At 34.4% G+C, this 19,859-nt stretch overlaps 2 protein-coding genes across 6 annotated transcripts in view; one reads left to right on the top strand and one right to left on the bottom strand.

Annotated features, from left to right (window-relative positions):
- Positions 1–2,400: 2,400 nt before the first annotated feature.
- Positions 2,401–12,730, bottom strand: bwa (alkaline ceramidase). Of its 4 annotated transcripts, none has more exons than XM_089240867.1 (6): positions 12,551–12,730; positions 10,250–10,414; positions 8,818–9,074; positions 8,393–8,530; positions 4,607–4,858; positions 2,401–3,724 (listed from the first exon to the last, which is right to left on the bottom strand). In XM_089240867.1, exons 1-6 carry the CDS (start codon positions 12,644–12,646, stop codon positions 3,658–3,660), a joined length of 975 nt encoding a protein of 324 aa, XP_089096993.1. In that variant the 5' UTR covers positions 12,647–12,730; the 3' UTR covers positions 2,401–3,657. The 4 variants fall into 4 exon arrangements, with proteins under 4 accessions (XP_089096993.1, XP_089096994.1, XP_089096996.1 ...); XM_089240868.1 differs by having other exon boundaries at positions 10,250–10,411; positions 12,551–12,702; XM_089240870.1 differs by having other exon boundaries at positions 10,250–10,411; positions 12,233–12,667.
- A 226-nt stretch (positions 12,731–12,956) lies between these two features.
- Positions 12,957–19,859, top strand: part of LOC149078761 (dynein regulatory complex subunit 11-like) — a 40,717-nt gene continuing 33,814 nt past the window's right edge. The window contains exons 1-4 of one of the 2 annotated variants that reach the window (XM_089240866.1): positions 12,957–13,063; positions 15,634–15,780; positions 16,383–16,473; positions 19,379–19,615. In XM_089240866.1, coding sequence (XP_089096992.1) covers positions 15,770–15,780; positions 16,383–16,473; positions 19,379–19,615 — 339 coding nt within the window. In that variant the 5' untranslated portion in view covers positions 12,957–13,063; positions 15,634–15,769. Of the gene's footprint in view, positions 13,064–15,633; positions 15,781–16,382; positions 16,474–19,378; positions 19,616–19,859 lie in introns of those variants that run through there. The other variant, XR_016193855.1, reaches the window with a different exon arrangement.

Below are 19,859 nucleotides of genomic sequence, written 5' to 3'. Positions count from 1 at the left end.
TCTCAAAGTTGGTCCCGTCACCACTACAGAACCACGATTAGAGGAGGGTGAAAGGAGGAAGGGGGTCTTGAGTCTTGGGCGTTGAGCTTACGGGTTTTTCGTTTAAAAACATGGGGGAGGAGGTGGGGTAGCCGAAATAAACACTGTCCCCGGCGTCAGAGTACATTTTCGTTTCTGGTTGCGGCCTTATCCAACACCTTCTAGAGCTTTAGAACGTATTGCCTTATCCCAGCATACTGCTGTAGGAGCCCCCTCCTCCAAGAGATTTTTCACGCGTAGTAGCGTCAGCAAATTTGTGGCCATTTTTGACCCCCCCCCCCCATCAGCAAAATTTCGTCAGCACTGCCCCTTACCTCCTAACGCATATTGGTGACATCAGAAACGTATGCTGGAGGGGGAGTATCTCGAGCCCCCCCCAGACGAAAAAAATATTTTTTAATGTAAAAAGCATTTTAAATTAAAATTTCGAAAGAAAATACCTTTATGTGTGCGTATGTTATAATCGATATCTGTTAATTTCAATACTATTTGAAGGGTAAGAACTCAAAATTTCTCTAAGAAATTCATTGCGGCCCACCCTTTAAGCCATATATGGTAAACCCTTGACCCGCCGACCAAATGTGGCCCTGTAGGTTATCTGATCAAATCCAATTTTGCAAAAATTAACTAAGTGGCACAATTCCAGAACATTTAAGTGCCCCGTGGCACATTCAAAGATCACTTAAGTAACCCGCGACACCGTTCCAGAATACTTAAACGATCCGTAGAACATTTAGAGATCCCTTTGGGGAGGGGTGTGTGGGCGGGGTGCATGTGTGGTGTAGCAGTAGTAGGTAGGGCTCGGGGATCCATGATGTTCTTAAGTCAGCCACCTCGTTGGGCAATTTGCCTGTTGTGGCGTTGTATTTGTATTTGAGTGTGGCACAATTTTAGGGCAATTAAGCGGCCTCCCAGGGAGGTTCAACATCACTCAAGTTACTCGCGGAACATTCCCAGATTACTTAAGTGATCCGTGACGTAATTACGGATCACTTGAGTGATGCATTGCACAGTTCAGAGCACTTAAGCAGCCCGAACACATTTCCTGAGCACTTGAAGGATCCGTGGAACAAAGACCGCTGAAGTGGCTCTGTAAGGGATTTATCATTAATGAGAATGTTAGTTCAGGTGCCCACAAACTAGCGACAAAGATTTTTCCCGTTTTTGGCTCACCGAGTAAGATGCCATTAAGAATATTTCATATCTTCTTAAAGGATGGTTGATGACGTAAGCATCATCCAACCCCCCCCCCCCCCCACATCGATGCTTAATACTTCAATGACCCCTAATCACGGCAGTAGCCAGAAATTCCTTTCGGGAGGCAGGGGGAACAGTAGACAGGAGGGGGAATCATGCTATTCCGTATGTATCAGTCATTTTCTATTTCGGGGAGGGGTCTTCCCCCACCCGCTACAATCTTGATGTTATTCAATTTCATGAATTTCTTTTCCAGAATATTCTGGGGTGCCGCGAATAAACAATGATTAAGATAGAGGACCCGCGGTCGGAAAGTGTATGTGAATCACTGATTTAAACTCTGAACCAGTTTTTCTCAAAGCGGGTGATGTCGCCCCCAAGGGGGGAAGGCTATGACACATACCAGGGGTTTGATTATAAAAACTGTAGATATACAATATAATGAACCTATAGGATCACTCAGGAAAGATGGGGCAATGTGAGAAAACATAAAAAGTTTAGGAAACTGCTCTAAATTAATATTGATGTCAATATAAAACATTTAAAACTGATAACTGCGTATTTTGGGAATTCCATCAAAATTTTTGTCATAACAAATGCGTCAAGATGTCCAGAAATGAGAATTTTTTTTAAGTACTTAAATTTTTTCCCCTCTGATACATTCACGAAAACATATTCAAGTTCCGAGTACCGTAGCATCACAAATTAAATCACCATGGAAGGGGTGGTTCTCTCACTGATACTGTTCTATCAGATAAGAAAAAAATATGCCACTCTTTTTAAATATTTTTTCCTAAATAAATTACGAATTTAATTCAAGGTCCAAAGATGAAGAGGTGAAAAATATTATTCTACAAATAAGGTAAGCTTTATATATTTAGACTGAACAAAAATTTTTTCCCCCTACATACTTCAGCAAAAAGCTTGACACATCCTTAACATTTGCTGTTGTTTTTAATAATGAAATAATATTTCCGTTAGAATATAACGACAATACTATCAACAAGGGATTTTTCCCTCATATTCTTCACTGAAATTTTCGTTTAATGAATGTCTATTTGAACATAGTGTTCATGTATAGTAAACATAGTTTCAGTTATTAAACTAACGTCAAATAACATCTGAATCAATACAGTTTACAGACTAGAAAGCACAAATCTAAAATCAATCTGTTCCACCATTACACAAAAATATATTTATTCAAAGAAAAAAAAAAGGGTTGGGTGTTAAAAGAGAATTAATACAAAACATTAAGAGAAATTCAAAAGCAATAAAATAATGATAATGTCAATCCAGTGATGCGAATCAAGTGTTAACCGATAAATGCACAAATTTTCTTTTCATGTCATTTTTTTAATTTAAAGGTTAAAAGGGAAATTGAAAAAAAATACTGTATTAGAGTGCATAAATATATAAATGGTATTCCACACTTCATTTTTGTCAAAATAATATGTGTAAAATTATAAATTTATACGAGTAATATCATCTATTAGAATTTAAAAATGATTTGCACATCATGCAAAGCTATGCATTCAAGGGTTAAAGTACATTATTCCGGAAGTACTTGAAGTCTCTGAATATTAACACGCCATCTGGGCATGTCAGCTAAAACTGAAATAATGATATACCCAGATGACTGGTTAAAGCATTCAATATAAGTACAATAAAAAAAAGATTACAAAATTAAGATTACATAGCAAATTTATAAGTTAATATTCCAAAATCAATCATTGCAATTCAGTTATTGCTATGTCCAGCAACAAATGACCTCCACCATTAGAAGCTTCATTGATTATATACATTGAGACAAATTATTCTTGGGCTATAACAATGGTTTGAGCTGGAATACAATCTATATAGCTATAATATTTGAAGGGGGGGGGGGAAGTACTCACTGAGGAAAATATACAAAGATACAGTATATATATATACACACAAGTAAAAAAAAATGACTATCATTAATATCAAATATATGGTTTGTTTAAGAAAAGCATTTTCAAGTTCACCACGATCAGTTGTAAAAAAAAAAAAAAAAAGAAACTCGCAATAGAATTTAGAAAAAAGTATATAAATTTTTAATATTAATCACATTGCTTTTGCAAATATTGAGATTTCTTCAAGATCTACAAAATTCTGGTTAAAAAGGAAAAAAAAATCCCTCCTTTATAAATAATTTGTCAAAAAATACATTAAAAACAAATAAAGCTTGATTAGAAATCACTATCACAAAGATCAAAAAGGATTATCACAAAGACAATTATTAGTAAAAACATTTTTTTTCTCTAACAAACACACACAATTGCTTATTTCTTTGAGACCAGCTCAAATAACATGCATATTTAACTCAAAAATTTTTTGCACATCAATGAGATTCTTGAAGGAAAACTATTTTTTTCTTCTTCACCTCATTTCAAAGATACATCAGATCTTCTCACTTTTCTTGTAAATACTGTTTCGCAGAGCAACATATGGTACACCAAGCTCAAACCTGCAATGTATAAACCTCAAATTATATCTATTTTTTGGAAATAACTTCATAATTCGATATTCTTCATATTTCGTTATAGATTAGATTAAGACAAAAAAAAATTATTAGAATTTAGAGCCAAAGGACTAACATAAGCTTACAACAGAATTCAGTAACAAAATCTAGAAAATGCTGTAATCAAAACTAAACAAATAACATGCTCATTTATGAAACAATTTGATATGTTTAAGTCTGCATTGAGTGTGACTGACTTCTCACAAACATCTGACATAATGTTAGCTTCAAGTTCCCTAAATAGGAACAGAAGGTAAGGGGTGAAAGTGAAATCTACTGCTACTAATCTTCCCTCCCTTTCTATTTCTAGCATGCGAACAAGGAAACAAATTTTATTGCTGACACTTCAAATATACTTCATCTAAATTTGTTGCCAAAAGCCTATCCGAGACGTTATAAGACCATATATGGTTAATGGACTGAAACAAGTGCTTCTAACCTTCAACGTGATGCAGACCGCATTGGAAATTTCAATGAAGCCATCAGGTCACTGGTCTAAAATGTGCCACCTAAAATTGCAGCTCCCATGAAATCTCTAAAACTTTTTCTCGATTTTGTGAAATTTCTAGGAGTTTGATGAAAAACATAATTTGAAACTGGTCAATTGCTTATATATTTTTATACTTTTTTTGCGAAAAATTATACCAAAAATTTGTATTTCACAGTCATAAAGAGCCTGGCAAATGCACTTTTGTATGCATGACCTGAGCTGGTAAAGGCATATGTCAGAACAGGTAAATAAATGAATTAGTCATAGCATCTGAAAGATGTAGCACAAGCACTCTAAGGTTTGAAGATAAAATAAACTGAAAACATAAAAAAACAAACCTGTCAGACGGCCAAAATTTGAGAACTGGTAGCGTGTCTGGTGCTTCATTGAGCGCATCAAAATATGCAAACAGAACACATGCAGTGTATGCTGCTATAGCTATGAGTAAGTGCCAAGCGCCATGCAGATATGGAAAATTAATTGATGACCATACTTCACAGAACATACGATCATTGATCCAACATATCAGGGCTGCAAACCATATGATAGCACATCGATACCCAAGTTTAATAACACGTGGAATATGACATCTGGAAGGGGGGGGGGAAGAAACAGACACAGCTCAATAAAATGTACAGTTTTTTATATTTACACACATATTGATAGGCATCCACACAATGATATGTCATACTGGTCACATAATCACTTTTTTCATATAACAAATAGTTTACTCATTTGATAACACAGGAAGTATATATATATATATATATATATATATATATATATATATATATATATATATATATATATATATAAAACAAACACACACACACACACAACAAAAAAAAAAAAAAAGAAGAGAAAATTAAATGTTATTGCAAAATGTCTATAACTGATAGGTTTCCTTCACAAAAATAAATATAAATTTCATCCCTTAAGTCAGTCCCTTTCAAGTATAGTCCTCAAAACTGGAGCATCCTCCCAGAGTTTGGCTATGTTGTCTCACATTTTTTTTTTTTGGACGATTAGATTTCATTTTATGTAAAGCGATCGCCCATTGAGTATCACTGGTCGGTGACAGAGCTTTTACATTTGGCTTCTCTCTCTCTCTCTAGAGATAGTGATCTATCTCTAGAGAGATATAGGTCATAGTGATGGACTCGCATCGCGGGAACCCGGGTTCGAGCCCCACCGTCACCACAGTGGTGGTCGGCTGAAGTTGGTTTTCTGTGGTTCCCAACTTCAAGGCGCACATGCGAGCCAATATCCCAGTTAAAAAGTCTCGCCACAGAGAGCAACAGTCCTACAAACAGTACAAATATTCAGTCACTACACATCACTCACTTCACTTCTGAGATATAGATGGCAGCACTGAAAAATCATACACAACACTAGATACACACTCAGACTGTTAGGTACACACACACTTCTGGCACAACTCACTAGGTAGTAAATTGCCTATGGCGATAGATCTGAGTTGTGCTCGGTTTGAAAAAATTAAAAAAAAAAAACATAGTAAAGTCACCTCATACTTGCAGGACCATACCTCTTATTTTGAATACTTGTCATTTAACACTGTTGTTTTGAAAACTTTATACCATTGGCCACGTTGCATCTCAGATATATCACCAGGTACCGATTTGAATCGTAACTTATTCCGGTAAATTATTTCTATTCACATAATTTAAGTGTCGTGATACCAGGCTCTGCATTCCTAATCACTGTATATTTGTCATTTTCTTATTTTGAAATCAATTTTATTATATTGCTTCTACCACCCTGGAGGAGAATCGTTGCAGATCAAGAATCGTCCATCGAGACCATTTTCCAGAGTTCTCCTGAATATAGAGTTGATGCTTGTTATAATGAACCCCTTTGTTCCTTGATAAAAGGACACTAAAGTGGGAGAGAGGTCGTCATATATCAAGAGTTTTAAAAATATAATAAACTTTAGCTTCTCTGCAAAAAAAATGTATATTCTATTGATGGAGTGGATATTTTTTCATTTTTTTACGTTTCAAAGAAAATATATCTGGCTGAAAAAATTACCTCAAGTACATTAGTATGTACATTGTACTTAAAAAAAATACTGCATATGGCATAAGCCCTACATTAATTTTTTACTACATGCAGCAAATTAATGGGTTCACTTTACCATTTTTCTGTCATTGAGAAATTAAGTAAAGTTTTGCAATATAAAATTTAGAATAAGATAAAAAATTAATCACATGCTAAGTGTGTGCGAGTTACCATGTGAGATTATAGCAGAATGGTACGGAAAAAGAGAAGGGGGAGAAACAACACCAACGCTATCCAGTCAACTCCAGCAACAACAGTGCACCTTTGGTTTGTCTCAATTCCAGATATGGTGCTAACCTCCGGATTTTCCCCATAAGAGCAAGGCCGTCTTAAGAGCATCATGGGCCCCAGGGCAAAGTGATTTTCCAGAGGTCCCCCAACCAACCATCGTGGTTACTCTTGAAAATTTTAACTCTCACATTGTCACATTCTTATTTCCACAAGGCCTCTCTCTGCACTCAAGTGCCTGGGTGGGCCCAAGCTTTAAGACGGCACTGTGTAAAAGTAATACATTACTTTCAAACCCTCTATGTTTCATACCCTTTCTTCAACCAACAAAATTCAAGGTCAAATGCATTCAAAGAAGGATTTTTTTCATTTATTTTCACAGAAATGGGGGTGGAGTTGAGTTTGGTCATTTTAATGGATTGGACGATATTTATCAGTTGCTATATTGGATAAAAAATAACATGGTGAAAGAGGAAATATCCAGGACCTGTCATATAGGTTATAATGGTATGGTTGTAAGTGCAAATGTGAGTCGATCTCTCCGTTAAAAAGTCAATCCGCAAAGACCAACAGGCCTACAATGATACAATAATTCAACCTTACACTTCATTCATAGTTAGAAAAACTAATGGCAGATGGCGGCACTGCACATAACAAGCATTAAGCAGAAACAAACCTCATGTCAGGTTCACTACACAAATATTCCAATGTGTAATAATTCGTTAGAAGTTCCACTGAAGAACGTGGATGAGGTACATGTATGGTTTAGTAATAGTAGCAGCCATGTATTGCATGTTAGCAAAGCAAAAAAGTTGAATTTGGGGACCTACACCGGACCGCCTTACATCCGCACATCAAACATTGGTTGGCCAATTCGGGAAGAGGATCCCTGGTGGAAGAGTTCCCCTCATCAAAATCTGAATAATTTTTGCCAATCAGACTTTGGCCAAAACACTCACCCGATTTGTGAATTGTCTGCTTTTTGGGCTTTAACAGTAATATATAAATTAAATATTATTCAAATTGTAACACAGATAATAAAAAAATGATTACCAATGATTTTAATAATAAAAGAAAATTAAAAACTAATTTTTTTTGTCTTTTTATTCAGTTGTGTGGGCATATATCGCCAAAATCAACATTTTACTTCGAAAACCTTTAATTTTTCATCTAATGTAATGTTTCTGTCTCACCCATACCATTAATATCTCCATTTTCTATTGCATCAGTCTAATGTAAAATATTATGCAGTAAATGTAATCTACATCTTAAGGATGGTTCAAATATACTAAATATTTTTGGCACATGCACTGGAAGGCATAAATATCAACAGAGATAAAAAAAAACAAACCCATCTCTAAGGGAGTCATATACATCTCATATATTGTGAAGCTATTATATATAAAAAATTTAAATATCTCGTATCTTGTGACAAGCAGAGGTAGGTAGCATGAAGATCAGTGTCGTTAACCGAAGTTCCACTGTACAAGTCTTTTTTCTTTGTGAAACACAACATTTTATTAATTCTAGCAGCTTACTAAAGATAATTTTACAGAAAAAGCCTGTCATGAGTAAAAACCACCAATTTTAGACTTGCTCTAAATTAGGTTTTTACAAAGAAAAAATCATCTCAAATAACTAATATAAACTTATTACTATAAACTTATTTTTACTTTATATCTTATTTATTTATCTTATTTATTTATCGGGTTATTTATTTATCTTATTTTTACTTTACTTCATACCAACAGCTATTGAATGATAAAAAAAAATTATATGGAAACCACTGAGCAAATTAATTTACTCAGACAACTCACCTACGGAGTTCTACAAATAATAATGCAGTAGATGGAGCACCAAACCACATAAGGGCAAACGCATTAATCACTGGATTGACACAAACTAACATAGTTCCAACAAGGCATACAACCATCATGAGAGCTTGGAAATTTTTTCTGTAAAATTAAAATTATTCATAAATGAATTAATAGGAAGTCTAGGCATTTTTTAATAGGAAGTCTTTTCTCGGGGAAAGTTACAACGATTTATTTTTTCATTTCACTGCTGGAGAAAGTATAGATCAACGATGAAAACAGAAAAACAGGGCCAAGATTATGAAAATGTTTAAATTCTGAGAGAAATATTCATTACAGCATGCAATCAAACACACAAGTGACCACAAAAAACTTGTTTGCAGTCAAATTTAATAACTGTTAGTAATGGGCAATATTTTGAACCTTACCTGTTCCTTTTCAAAAAAACTGGGAAATAACGACGGGGTAACCACATTGCAAATGCAGCCATAACAAGCCATAATATAGCGAGCTCATCCAACAGCTGACCAACAAGGCTGAGAGTAGCATGAAAATATGCCGAGGTGAGTCCAACTATAAGTAATAAAACCCAAATAAGCTGAACTCCACGATTTACATACTCCGCATAGTCCCTGAACAATGAAAACAGGAGAGGCGGCAGCACCAAAAACAGGACATTGCTTATCTGGAGAAAGAAAAGTGCACACAGATTATTGCTAAAAAAATACAACTATATAAGAAGGTTCTATAAATAGCAATTATTACTTTAATTTGATGCAATATTCCAGTTTCTAACAAATATTTTCTAATAAATTTGATTTATTTTAGCACATTGTAGAATATTTTCAACTTCAGCGCAAGTTAAAATGTGATAAATTTTTCAAGGAAAATGACTTTTTGGTATGCATAAAGGAATGCAGAAAAAAGTCTGCCAAAGCTTTTGCTAATTTTTTTACTATACACTGCTGGCCACGCAAGATGCAATACCCTGAAAGTGTTGCACTATATATTTGAAACTTTTACCAGAAATAAGTAAACATGTAGATGAGTAGATTAACACAAAATTAAAAGAAAAATGTGTCTTATTCTCTGTTTTACAGAGGGCTCCTCCCATAAAAAAAATACCAAAAACATCAAAAGTCAGTTGAAGTATAACCAACTCAGTTTTTCTTCAAATTAGGTACATGTACTGTCAACATATGAAAATACCCAAAGTTTCAATGACCTGCTTCACATATTTGTGAAGCTACATGAATTAAAATTTTGTAACAAAAACAAAACCATTGAAAAACCTACAAAAAAATGATTTTGCTTTTGGCATCAAATTTAAATTCACATAGCTTCACAAATATATGGTGCAGGTAATTGAAACTGAGTATTTTTATACCTTGATAGTACCTGTATCGAATTTGAAAAAAAAGTCAGAGTTGTGTGGTCTCCAACTGACTCAATGTTTTTGGTTGATTTTTTTTTTTTTTTTTAATGGAATGAGCACTCTGTAAAACATGAGGAAAAGCGTATTTTCTTTTGATTTTCTGACTCTTCTCCATGTTTATTTTCTCTGGTAAAAATTTCGAACATGTGGCATAACATATTCAAGGTGTTGCATTTTGGATGGCCAGCAGTGTATAATAGTCAAGAGGATCCAAGACATATTGTATGGCTGCCAATCCCACTACCTGTAATTAGCTCACAGGGAGGAGTGGGGGGGGGGGGGAAGTCCAATGGAAGATTGATGTGTCCTTAGTTACCCACTTTAGTTACGGTCAAGGAAAACAAAGTTTAATCTTGCATGAAATCTGTTCAAAGGTTTATACTAGTTGATAAATCATTCACTGCGATACAAACACAAGCACTTACAGTATTAAAGAATTCAGCAATAACCGGGGAGATCAGATAGTTTCCTTCACACCAGTCCACAGGCGATGTCCCTCGATCTAAGGCCCAAGCTGTCTTATACATTAGTTCTGATAAAGTCCTAATGATTTCAGTCTCACGAGAAAGTTGGGAATACCAATAATGCTGCTGATAATTAAGAATAACTCACATTAAAGTAAAAAAAATCATGCAATGCATGCAAACAATGTCAAACAAGTAAAAAAAAAAATTCACACAAAATTATTGTATTATAAAATTAAAGCTACTGTTTGTATGAATAAATATAAATTGTGTGGGCAAGCTAAAGGCATCCAAAAGTAATTGCTTATACTGAGAGAACCACACATGCTTTATTATGAAAGTGCTGAGCTGTTGATGGGGGAATTGGTCTAATTTTTTTTTTTATCAAGTTCACACATGCACACACTGCTGACAGCTGCTTTGAGCAGGCCTGCCTTAAGAGTACCATGGGCTCCCGGGCCAAGTGATTTTTCGGAGACCCAACCAGACAAATTTACATGTATCTCCTCGAAAATTTTAACTACATCTAATTTTTGTGAGGCCCCTGCGCAATGCCAAGTGGGCCCACGCATTAAGACAGCACTTGCTCTATCTGCCAGAGAAACACAGTGATTGATTGAAGTTTGTTTTTTGTGTTTTTCAAATTTCTAGGTGCAAATGTCAGACAATCTTGCATTAAAAAAAAGACCCTCCACAGAGAGCAATCAGGCCTACGACACTTGAAACTCCCACATAATAGCCTACGCAATGCAGGCAAAATAAACTACAAAGTTGTTTTTCTCCTTTTGAATTCAGAAGCTGGATGGTAGCACTTTGCAACACATCATGGACATTCTTCCAAAACAAACTCGATAGTACACAATATATACACCTTCTGATAAGCGGCATTTTTTTAGAAGTTAGTTTGAGGAATGTTTACGAGGTGCATGCCATGACATAAGGTTCAGCCTCTACGCTTTGGCTAACTGAATTCAAACCAGTGACGCATGTTAAATGCTGTACAAGACCTACTACTACAACAGGACTGAATGAGTGCCAGGTTGCCTTGGTGACTATAAAATCAGTATCGGCACCTAAAATTTTCTACATATGTTGCTAAATCAGTTTTCCGATGTAAAAACGGATCATCAAGTTTCTGAAAAGTTGAAAAAACATATTTAGGGCTGTTTTTCCTAGGAAAAAATTATGCTTGTTTCCTGAAAAAATTGTCTGGCTCCTACTTTTTTTCCAATTTATCAAGCCCTGTACTAAACTGCACATATACAAACTGAGTGAAATGTTGACTTCCCACATGATTTGAAAAAGCATCTGTAGCAGTTGATTCACAAAGCACCTCAAATGCCACTAAACATTTGGCAAGAGCTCAAATACTGATTGGACATTTGCAGAGCCACCAATGGCGCTTGCATTGAGCTTGGTACCACACCAGAGATATAAACTGCCAGTAATGAGACCTGTCAGAGGTGGGAGTGGTTGTGACACTGGTCCAAGCACCCGAAAAAGATTTAGAAATCAAAATTTCCTACATAAAATTCAAGACAAGCACCCACAGGTTCAAAACACTCCTGATGTCCCTGGTACCAGCAATGATGTGAATTACAGCACAACCTTGAGAAAACCGTATTAATCGCATAGTTAGACCATTTGTCTTGCATTGCCGACATGGCACAGATAGTACGTATAAGCACCTTGAAGTTCACTAACCTGGAAATAAGCTTAAGTTGCCCTCATAAATACAACTTCACTTTATAAGTAGCCTTGGGCGAGTTCTCTCACCATAAGTCATTTAGATACCTTTAGCCTGGATACCATTCATTTAATCACATCAACATCTTGCATTATATTTCTTGCTCTTTTTAGAGAAAATTAACAAGCGTGCATTAAAAATGACATCACACAAACACTAAAAGCAATCATAGACAATGAATTCATAAAATTACTTACAAAGAATGAATAATTCATAAGCACGAAAAAAAAAAAACTAATTATAGAATATAATAATTCAATACAAGTTAAGGTCTCTGAATGTCATCTTGGATTAGAAAAATTACTTGCAATAGAGAAAGGAGTTTTGTTTAGAAACTAAACGCAAACAAAAAAAAAAGTGGAGGAAAAAAAAAACATATTGGGAGCTGCTGATCTTGGCACAGTTTCTCACAGCGCAGCTACGTATATACTAACATTTACGTTTCGTAAATAAAATATGAGCCTCAAGAGTTAGCGACACAAAGAGAAAAGAAAAATGGAAACTCTTGACATTACTTTCCTTTTTGTCTTCCCAAGAGCAGGAAGCCAATCTTTTCTCTTTGTTCGGTCCTCAGTGTTTGCTAAATAAAGAAAACAATAAGCTCTTATCATTCAAAAGTTGGTCTACATATACAAATGATCAATTACGTCATATATTTTTGTGTCTTAATTCCGCTACTGTTGCCACCAAGAAACAAAGAAATATATCGTAAATATTGTCTTTGTTCATAAACTTGGAAAAAAAAAGTTTTACATTATTAGTAGATAAAAAAAGACTGTTAAATATGATAATCTTTTCTTAAATGAAAATTTTATTGAAAAAAAAATTGTGTATAATGAGTTTGATCAGAAATGTGCAACAAAATTTGTTTATATTAAAATTTATTACACAAGGTTTTGGCAACACGTCCTATTATTCGTTGCCATGGTTTATTGATGTTTATTTTTCAAAACGATCTCATGAAAAATTAAAAGTGCACATTTTTTTCTTCGTGAAATCTCTAAAATTTTATTTAGTTTCATGAATGAGTGAGTTTGTGTGAAATTATTGAATTTTTTTAAATACAATGTGTTGTCACACTATTTAAATTATCCGTTGGGCAAGCATAACTAAATTTAATATAATTATCATGTATTAATACATGCTCAAGCCGCGGCCTCACATGTGACTCTTGAAACTATCTGATGTGGCCCGCGAAGCCCAACAGAATTTAATTGCGTAATGAATATTTGTAAATGAAAGAATGGTGAAGAACAATGGTGTATTTATTTACAGGGGACTTAGCGGGTTGTAGTTCAGGGCGGCAGGCTTATTTGAGGAATGAGCGTGTATTTTTGTAAAGCCCACCATTAATCAGCCTGTGCCCAGAGGAGGTGGGACTAGGTCGTGAGTGACCAAATGAGCTTGCAAGCATGAGAGTGAACAAAAGAGCGACCTAGAGCATGTGCAAGCATGTGGATGATTGGAAGAGTGACCTAGAAAGAAAGGAAATAGGTCAGTGAGCGGCAAAAAGTGTGCCCTAGGGAGTGTGTGAGCGTAAGGAATGGCCAAAAGAGTACGAAAGCATGTGAGTGTCCAAAAGAGTGACTCCACTTGCAAGGAAAGGGTTGCAAGGTGTTGTCTTCAAAAAATTATGAGAATTTAAGTACATGCATCTCACCCAGAAACTTGAAAAGAAATTGGTGGCAGAATGCAATTATAGTCAATTTCAGTTTTAACAAATACCATTATAAATAAAAAAATCTTGTTTTAACAAAAACTTTTTAAATCCCCAGATAAGTTCACATAGGAACAATGTAAAAATCTGGAATTCCTTTATAATGAAATTTCTCCGGTCTCTTGGAGTTCATGATAACAGGATTTGACCATGGCCCCCACTTCCTTGAGCACAGCCCTTAGGATGGGACCTTTTCACGGGGCCCCTTTATAGTGAATTTATACCAATACAATACAATACAAATACCACGCCACAACAGGCAAATTGCCCAACGAGGTGGCTGACTTAAGAACATCATGGATCCCAGAGCCATTTTTTTTTGGAGGCCCTACCTACTACTGCTACACCACACATGTCCCCCCCTCCGCGGAACCCCCAATGAATCGGTACATGCGGGAATGTGCGTGTATGTGTAGTGAAACCTGACGTGAAGTTTTTTTTTTGTTTCTCTGTAATGCTTGTTAACTGTAGTGCTGCCATCTGCCACCAGTTTTTCTAACTATGAGTGAAGTGTTATGATTGAATGATTTATTGTTGTAGGACTGTTGCTCTCTGTGGCGAGACTTTTTAATGGGGAGATCGGCTCGCATTTGCGCCTTGAAGTTGGGAACCACAGAAAACCAACTTCAGCCGACCACCACTGTGTGGTTCGAACCCGGATCCTCGCATCGCGAGTCCGTCACTATAACCACTCGACCACCACAGCGGAAAAATAAAAATATGATGAAAATCGTCCCGGACCCAGGGCTGGAGACCTGTCAGCCTCCCCCTTGTGGGGCCATGGATTTGACTGTATTAAAGCCCCAAAAATGATTAAAATAACAACAGTTGGCTACTCATCACCTCTTGAGCTTCTTGGGTATTATCTATAGAAAAATTTCTTTTAACTTTCTTTATACTATATAGCTGTTCTTTTTCCCTTTTCTTTTTTTTCCCCTCTTTATTTTTCTAGACTGTACCTGATCTTGTGTTGTCCGAATGTTGTCTGATTCACGCTAGGGTTGCATGTTTTTTTTTTAACATTCATTCTTGGCCTCTATTGGCATTCAAAATAGTAATATTTATTTTTTTTTTCAAGTGGTCCATAATAATTCCTCTGGATTTTTTAATATATTTTTGTGCATATTTCAATGAGTAGAATCAGTAGTAATTTTTTCAATATTTTTCGAAGACGTTACCTTGGGACTCTTTCTTTGTTAGACACACAGGCATATTACCAAGCAGCTCCCCCTAACCATGCATATGCTTCAACCCACCCCTTTTGGATTAACAGGCAGTAGATCCCCCAAGCGAGAGGCCTGGGTTGTTGTTGGAACTAGTAGTACAGTCGAATCCCATTATAACGGACACCAAGAGACCAGAGAAATCACTTCGTTATAATGAAATTTCACTATAAAGGAATTCCATTGTTCCTATGCAATCTTATCTGGGGGTTTAGAAAAGTGTTTGTTATAATGAAATTTTCGTTATAACGGTATTCATTGAAATGGGATTCGACTGTATTAGTAGGATATATACAATACAGAACAGCGAATTCAAGGAATGAGTGGTCAAGAAAATTAGACATTGCAGCACCACCATGCAATTTAAGTGGCTGCACTCATGAAAAGGTTAAGCACCCTTGCTGTATATACTTATATATAACCTGGGTAATTTTGTTCAAAATATGTTCCTATAGTAAGGTTGCAGCTATTACATAGATCAGTTTGTGAGGAAAAAAAAAATTGACCCCAGTTTTTCCAGCACCCTTACAGTGGGGCTGCCCAAACTCCAGCTCGTATTTTTTGTTTGTGCTTTTTTTACTCCAATAAGGTGTGTCTACTGTTTTAGATATTCTTGCAACGAACAACTTCAATATCAATACATTTTCATCTATTTCAGTTCCTGGTTTTAATAGTGAAACAACTCCAACCATGACGAGAAATGTACTCATACAAACATTTTAATTGTGGATTGTTCTGACAACGCCAGTCTGCATATTTTCATGTCCTAAAATTCTGGTTATATCTGAAACGAAATGTCAAGCAGGTAAATCTACATCTATAATATTGATTGCTACTTTGTGCATGTGTGTATATGTTCTTATTTCAAATTTTTAATTTTCAACCAATCTTCACAAAATTTTGCATGTACACTGAAATAAATTCCTCCTTAATTTCAGTATTATTTTAAAACTTTTAAAATGTCAAAATTTGTTGAGAAACGCTCATGGCTCACGTCATTGTTCCCCCCCCCCCCATGAGTTCAGCATAGTCATCATTGTGCCCCATGCACCTCAGTCTTTTCATCTGGTCATAACCATTTTTTTCATAGGTCTGAACCATGAAATAATGTTTTGGTATTCTGTTAAATACTGTAACTTTCATACTCACACATTTACTACTTTTTCTGCTAGTATGCTGCGTTTTTTTAATCAGTCATCTGGGTTATAAATAGAGTTGTGATGTCTAAAAATATCATAACCCTATGCTCTGATGCTGAAAGCTCCCAGATGACTGGTTAAATTATTAACGAATATTTTTTAGTATAGATGTGTTATACCGGATGGTATTTCCTTCTTAATTTTCCACTTCATTGAAAAAACTTGGTTTGCAAGATCGATTATATGGAAAATAGACTCTATCATTTAGGTACTACAATGAGATATTTCGAGTTGCCAGACGGGATTTGAAAAGCATTGTGGAACAAGATACACCAGTGGAGCCAATTTTTCCAATTATGGTGAGAATATATTTTTATTATGGACTGTACCTAATCTCAGTCCAATTCATATGATGCATAGTAAAACCTTAATTTTCCAACTCCAGTTTATCCAGAAAACTCTATTAGTGTAAATTTTTTTTTATTGATGGGGAAAGTTATTATTGGAAAAGTCAGTAAAAAATTTTTCTGCTTTTAAAGAAAAAGTTAACATAAATAATAATGCTAATGAAAAGGATGGTAATCAAGGCAAGTAAATTTTATGAGTTAAAGTTAGCAACAGCAACGCTTGTGGATTTTTTCAAATGATTGTTACCCAGTGAGGGTTAACTAATGAGACAATACATTGACCTGGCTAAGTGAGGCTTGACTTACATTTAGTTTGCATATGCTCTGAGGAGACAACGACAGCTTCATTTAATTAAGATTTTATAAAAGACTATGAACAGGATACATGGCACATGAGGAGCAAATAAACAATTCTGTGTTGAACATGTGCAAAACATTTAATTTAAATTTTTTGTTCTTCAATTTAATTTTAATTTATGGTTGTATTTGAGAGTATATTTTCTGCATTGCTTTTTCCAAAAAAAAAAATAATAGTAATAACAAAATAAAATAAATATCACAGTTTGAAGTTTTACTTTTCAAGATAAACTTCACATTCTGCAACTACGAAAGGAAAACAAAATATAAAACTACTATTGTGAAAATGTAATTACTATACCACTACACATCAGATCTGAAGTTTTTATAACAATAGGTTACATAGCTTCATTATATAGGCATTGTATTATATTTTATCATGTATATAAAGGGTTGTAAAAAAACTGTTTTTTTTGGGGAAATAGGGGAAATTAAATTTCTTATTTCCTCCCACAACCTCAAAATATCTAATTTAAACATGTATGTACATCCTTTATGTGTACATCTTAAATTATGTCTAAATACATATTTTTGGTGCATGTTAAACTATGTATTTGATTAATAAAATTCACCATACAAAACAAAGGAATAATTGTTCACACACAAACACATCAATTTCTGCATAATTATATCTGAACCTTGAGTTGTATGCAGAACTGCAGCAAGAAGATTGTTTTTGGTAAAATGAATGAATTTGGATAATGAAAATTCTGAGAAATCAGGATGGTGCCTGAATTTTTTTTCCCCTAATTTTTCAAACCCTGCAGAAAACGTATCCAAAATTGTCCTGATCTGTCAAAAATAAAATCTTTAGCTATGTAACCAGAACCATAAATCTTTTTTTTTAAATCAAACTCAAACTTTCAGGAGCTAAAGTCACATGCTTCTCTTTTTCTTGAATTCCTCACTGTTGAAGAATATCCCTGCTTCCTTAAATTAAATTCTGAAATATTTTTAAAAAAGCAGTAATAATTGAAAAATGATCTAGTTAAGAGGAAATAGCAGTCATTCTGAGGATTCATTACTCTGGAGGTGTTTTCCACTTGTCCAAATTAGCTATTTTTGGGAACTTAAAACTACAGAATAACTTAAATTATCATTAAATACGAATGCCAACAACATTATTGTATATTAATATCACTTTATGACAACCTGTCATGCATAGCAACAGAGCTACAGAATGACTTCCTCTGGATGACGATTTTAACAGGCCAATTTTCGGGGTCAAGCTTATATTATGAGCATCTTGAAAAATCAAGCCAAGGCTTATTTTTAGGTTAGGTCTTATTTTTGAAGAAAAACTATACTTTTTGTTCTGTTTCACTTGAAGATGTTCGTTACCAATGTTCAATTAAAGAATTCCACAAAGTTATTTTCTTTTTGTTATGAGCTAATGTTATTTTTGTCTCTTGATATTACAGTTATGAAAGTCACATGTACATGTATAAAACTTATAAAGAAGTAATGCAAACATGTAAATATTTTTTGAATGAAAATTCAGTTTACATACATTGGTTTACTTCACAGAGGCTTCAATTTATTTATACAAGGATTTGTGTGTGCGTGAAAAACTGTGTATTATAAATAAGCAATAATTTCTTTGGATATGTTTTTATCACATATTACATATCGGGTATAATACATATATTACATGTCTAAGTTCATGGTTACATTTTCTGTTTGTGGTTTCTTGTAACATTTTAATATGTGAATCTCGTATCTAAATGCGTACATAAAAAAAAGTAGTCAAAAATTATGTAAAAGTGTGTAATTCCAAGAAATTATTTATCACATTTTTGCTCCCAAAAAAATATTTAAAAAATACTTCAAAATATACATATTCTAAACACTGCACTATGCAGCAATTTTTGGAATACATAAATTAACCTTAAAATAAAAGTTTAACTTGAAAGCAACATATTTTCTTCGAAACAATTTTCCCCAAAAAACTTAGCCTCAGGAGAGGGAAATGGGTATCTATATACCCGGGGAGCAAATTTGACAACCCTGTGTATGTATAGTCTTTAGTTTTTATGATTGCATTTTTAATTGGGTTTCTGTATTTTAGAAATATATGACATCTTTTTTTAGCCACCTCTACGAGCTTTATAGCCTCTCCAAATCTGCATTGCGAGAAGAAAGTAATTATAACACATAGAATTAATGATTGTGGCTGTAAATAAATATGAATGATGAAAATATTGTAGCATACTAAATAAATAAATCCTAAGAAAAATTTTTTCAGTTTTATTTTAGTCAATATCTTTTAAATTCATTTTTCTAACTAAAAACTGTATAATCAAGACAAAGGACATTTTGCCTGTTGTGGCTCTGTATTTATAGTGTTTGTCTATTTTGAATCGCTGTTTTAATGATTATTTAATTACAATTTTTAAAAACTTTCTCTTAGTTTGTTAAAATCAATAGACCTAGTGTTGGTGGATACATTGTGTATATCGGTAGTCACACACACACAAATGTCACTAGTTTTTTTTTGTAGGAAGACGATATTGCCTTTGAAAGACTGGCTTGCCGATACCTTGCATATGTCCGAATTTCCAAACTATTGAATGAGTGCTATGATCACATTATTCATCCACAAAAAATACGCTTTATTCGTAAACTTTTAGAAGGTTCCATCTGCCGTGCTTTAGAGCTGAAGGAGGAACTAGTACAGATGGAGTTTCGGGAATTCCATTTCCTTGACAATTTCCTTTCACGGTTTCGAATGACTCCAGTAAGTTCAATCACTTTCAATCATTGTGTGTGTGTGTCCCACAAGAATACTTCATTATGTTGGTAAAGAAACAAATCACAATTATGATAATTTGAAAATTAATGGTGGTTGATGATATTGGTAATTTGAATGATTTTTACTTATTTTTTAAATTAATGTTGAAAATTTTCATTTAAAGATTTTCATTTATTCTTATTTTTGCCTCATTTTGAGGAATTTAATAATTGAGAAAACCCTTTAGAAG

The sequence above is a fragment of the Pholcus phalangioides genome, unplaced genomic scaffold (genome assembly GCF_987345545.1).
Source record: "Pholcus phalangioides strain wild (caught in Gottingen) unplaced genomic scaffold, Ppha-v1.0 ptg000013l_1, whole genome shotgun sequence".
In the NCBI taxonomy this organism is placed as follows: domain Eukaryota; kingdom Metazoa; phylum Arthropoda; class Arachnida; order Araneae; family Pholcidae; genus Pholcus; species Pholcus phalangioides.
Note: the sequence above shows the minus strand (reverse complement) of the source record. Positions and strands in the feature narration are given on the sequence as shown.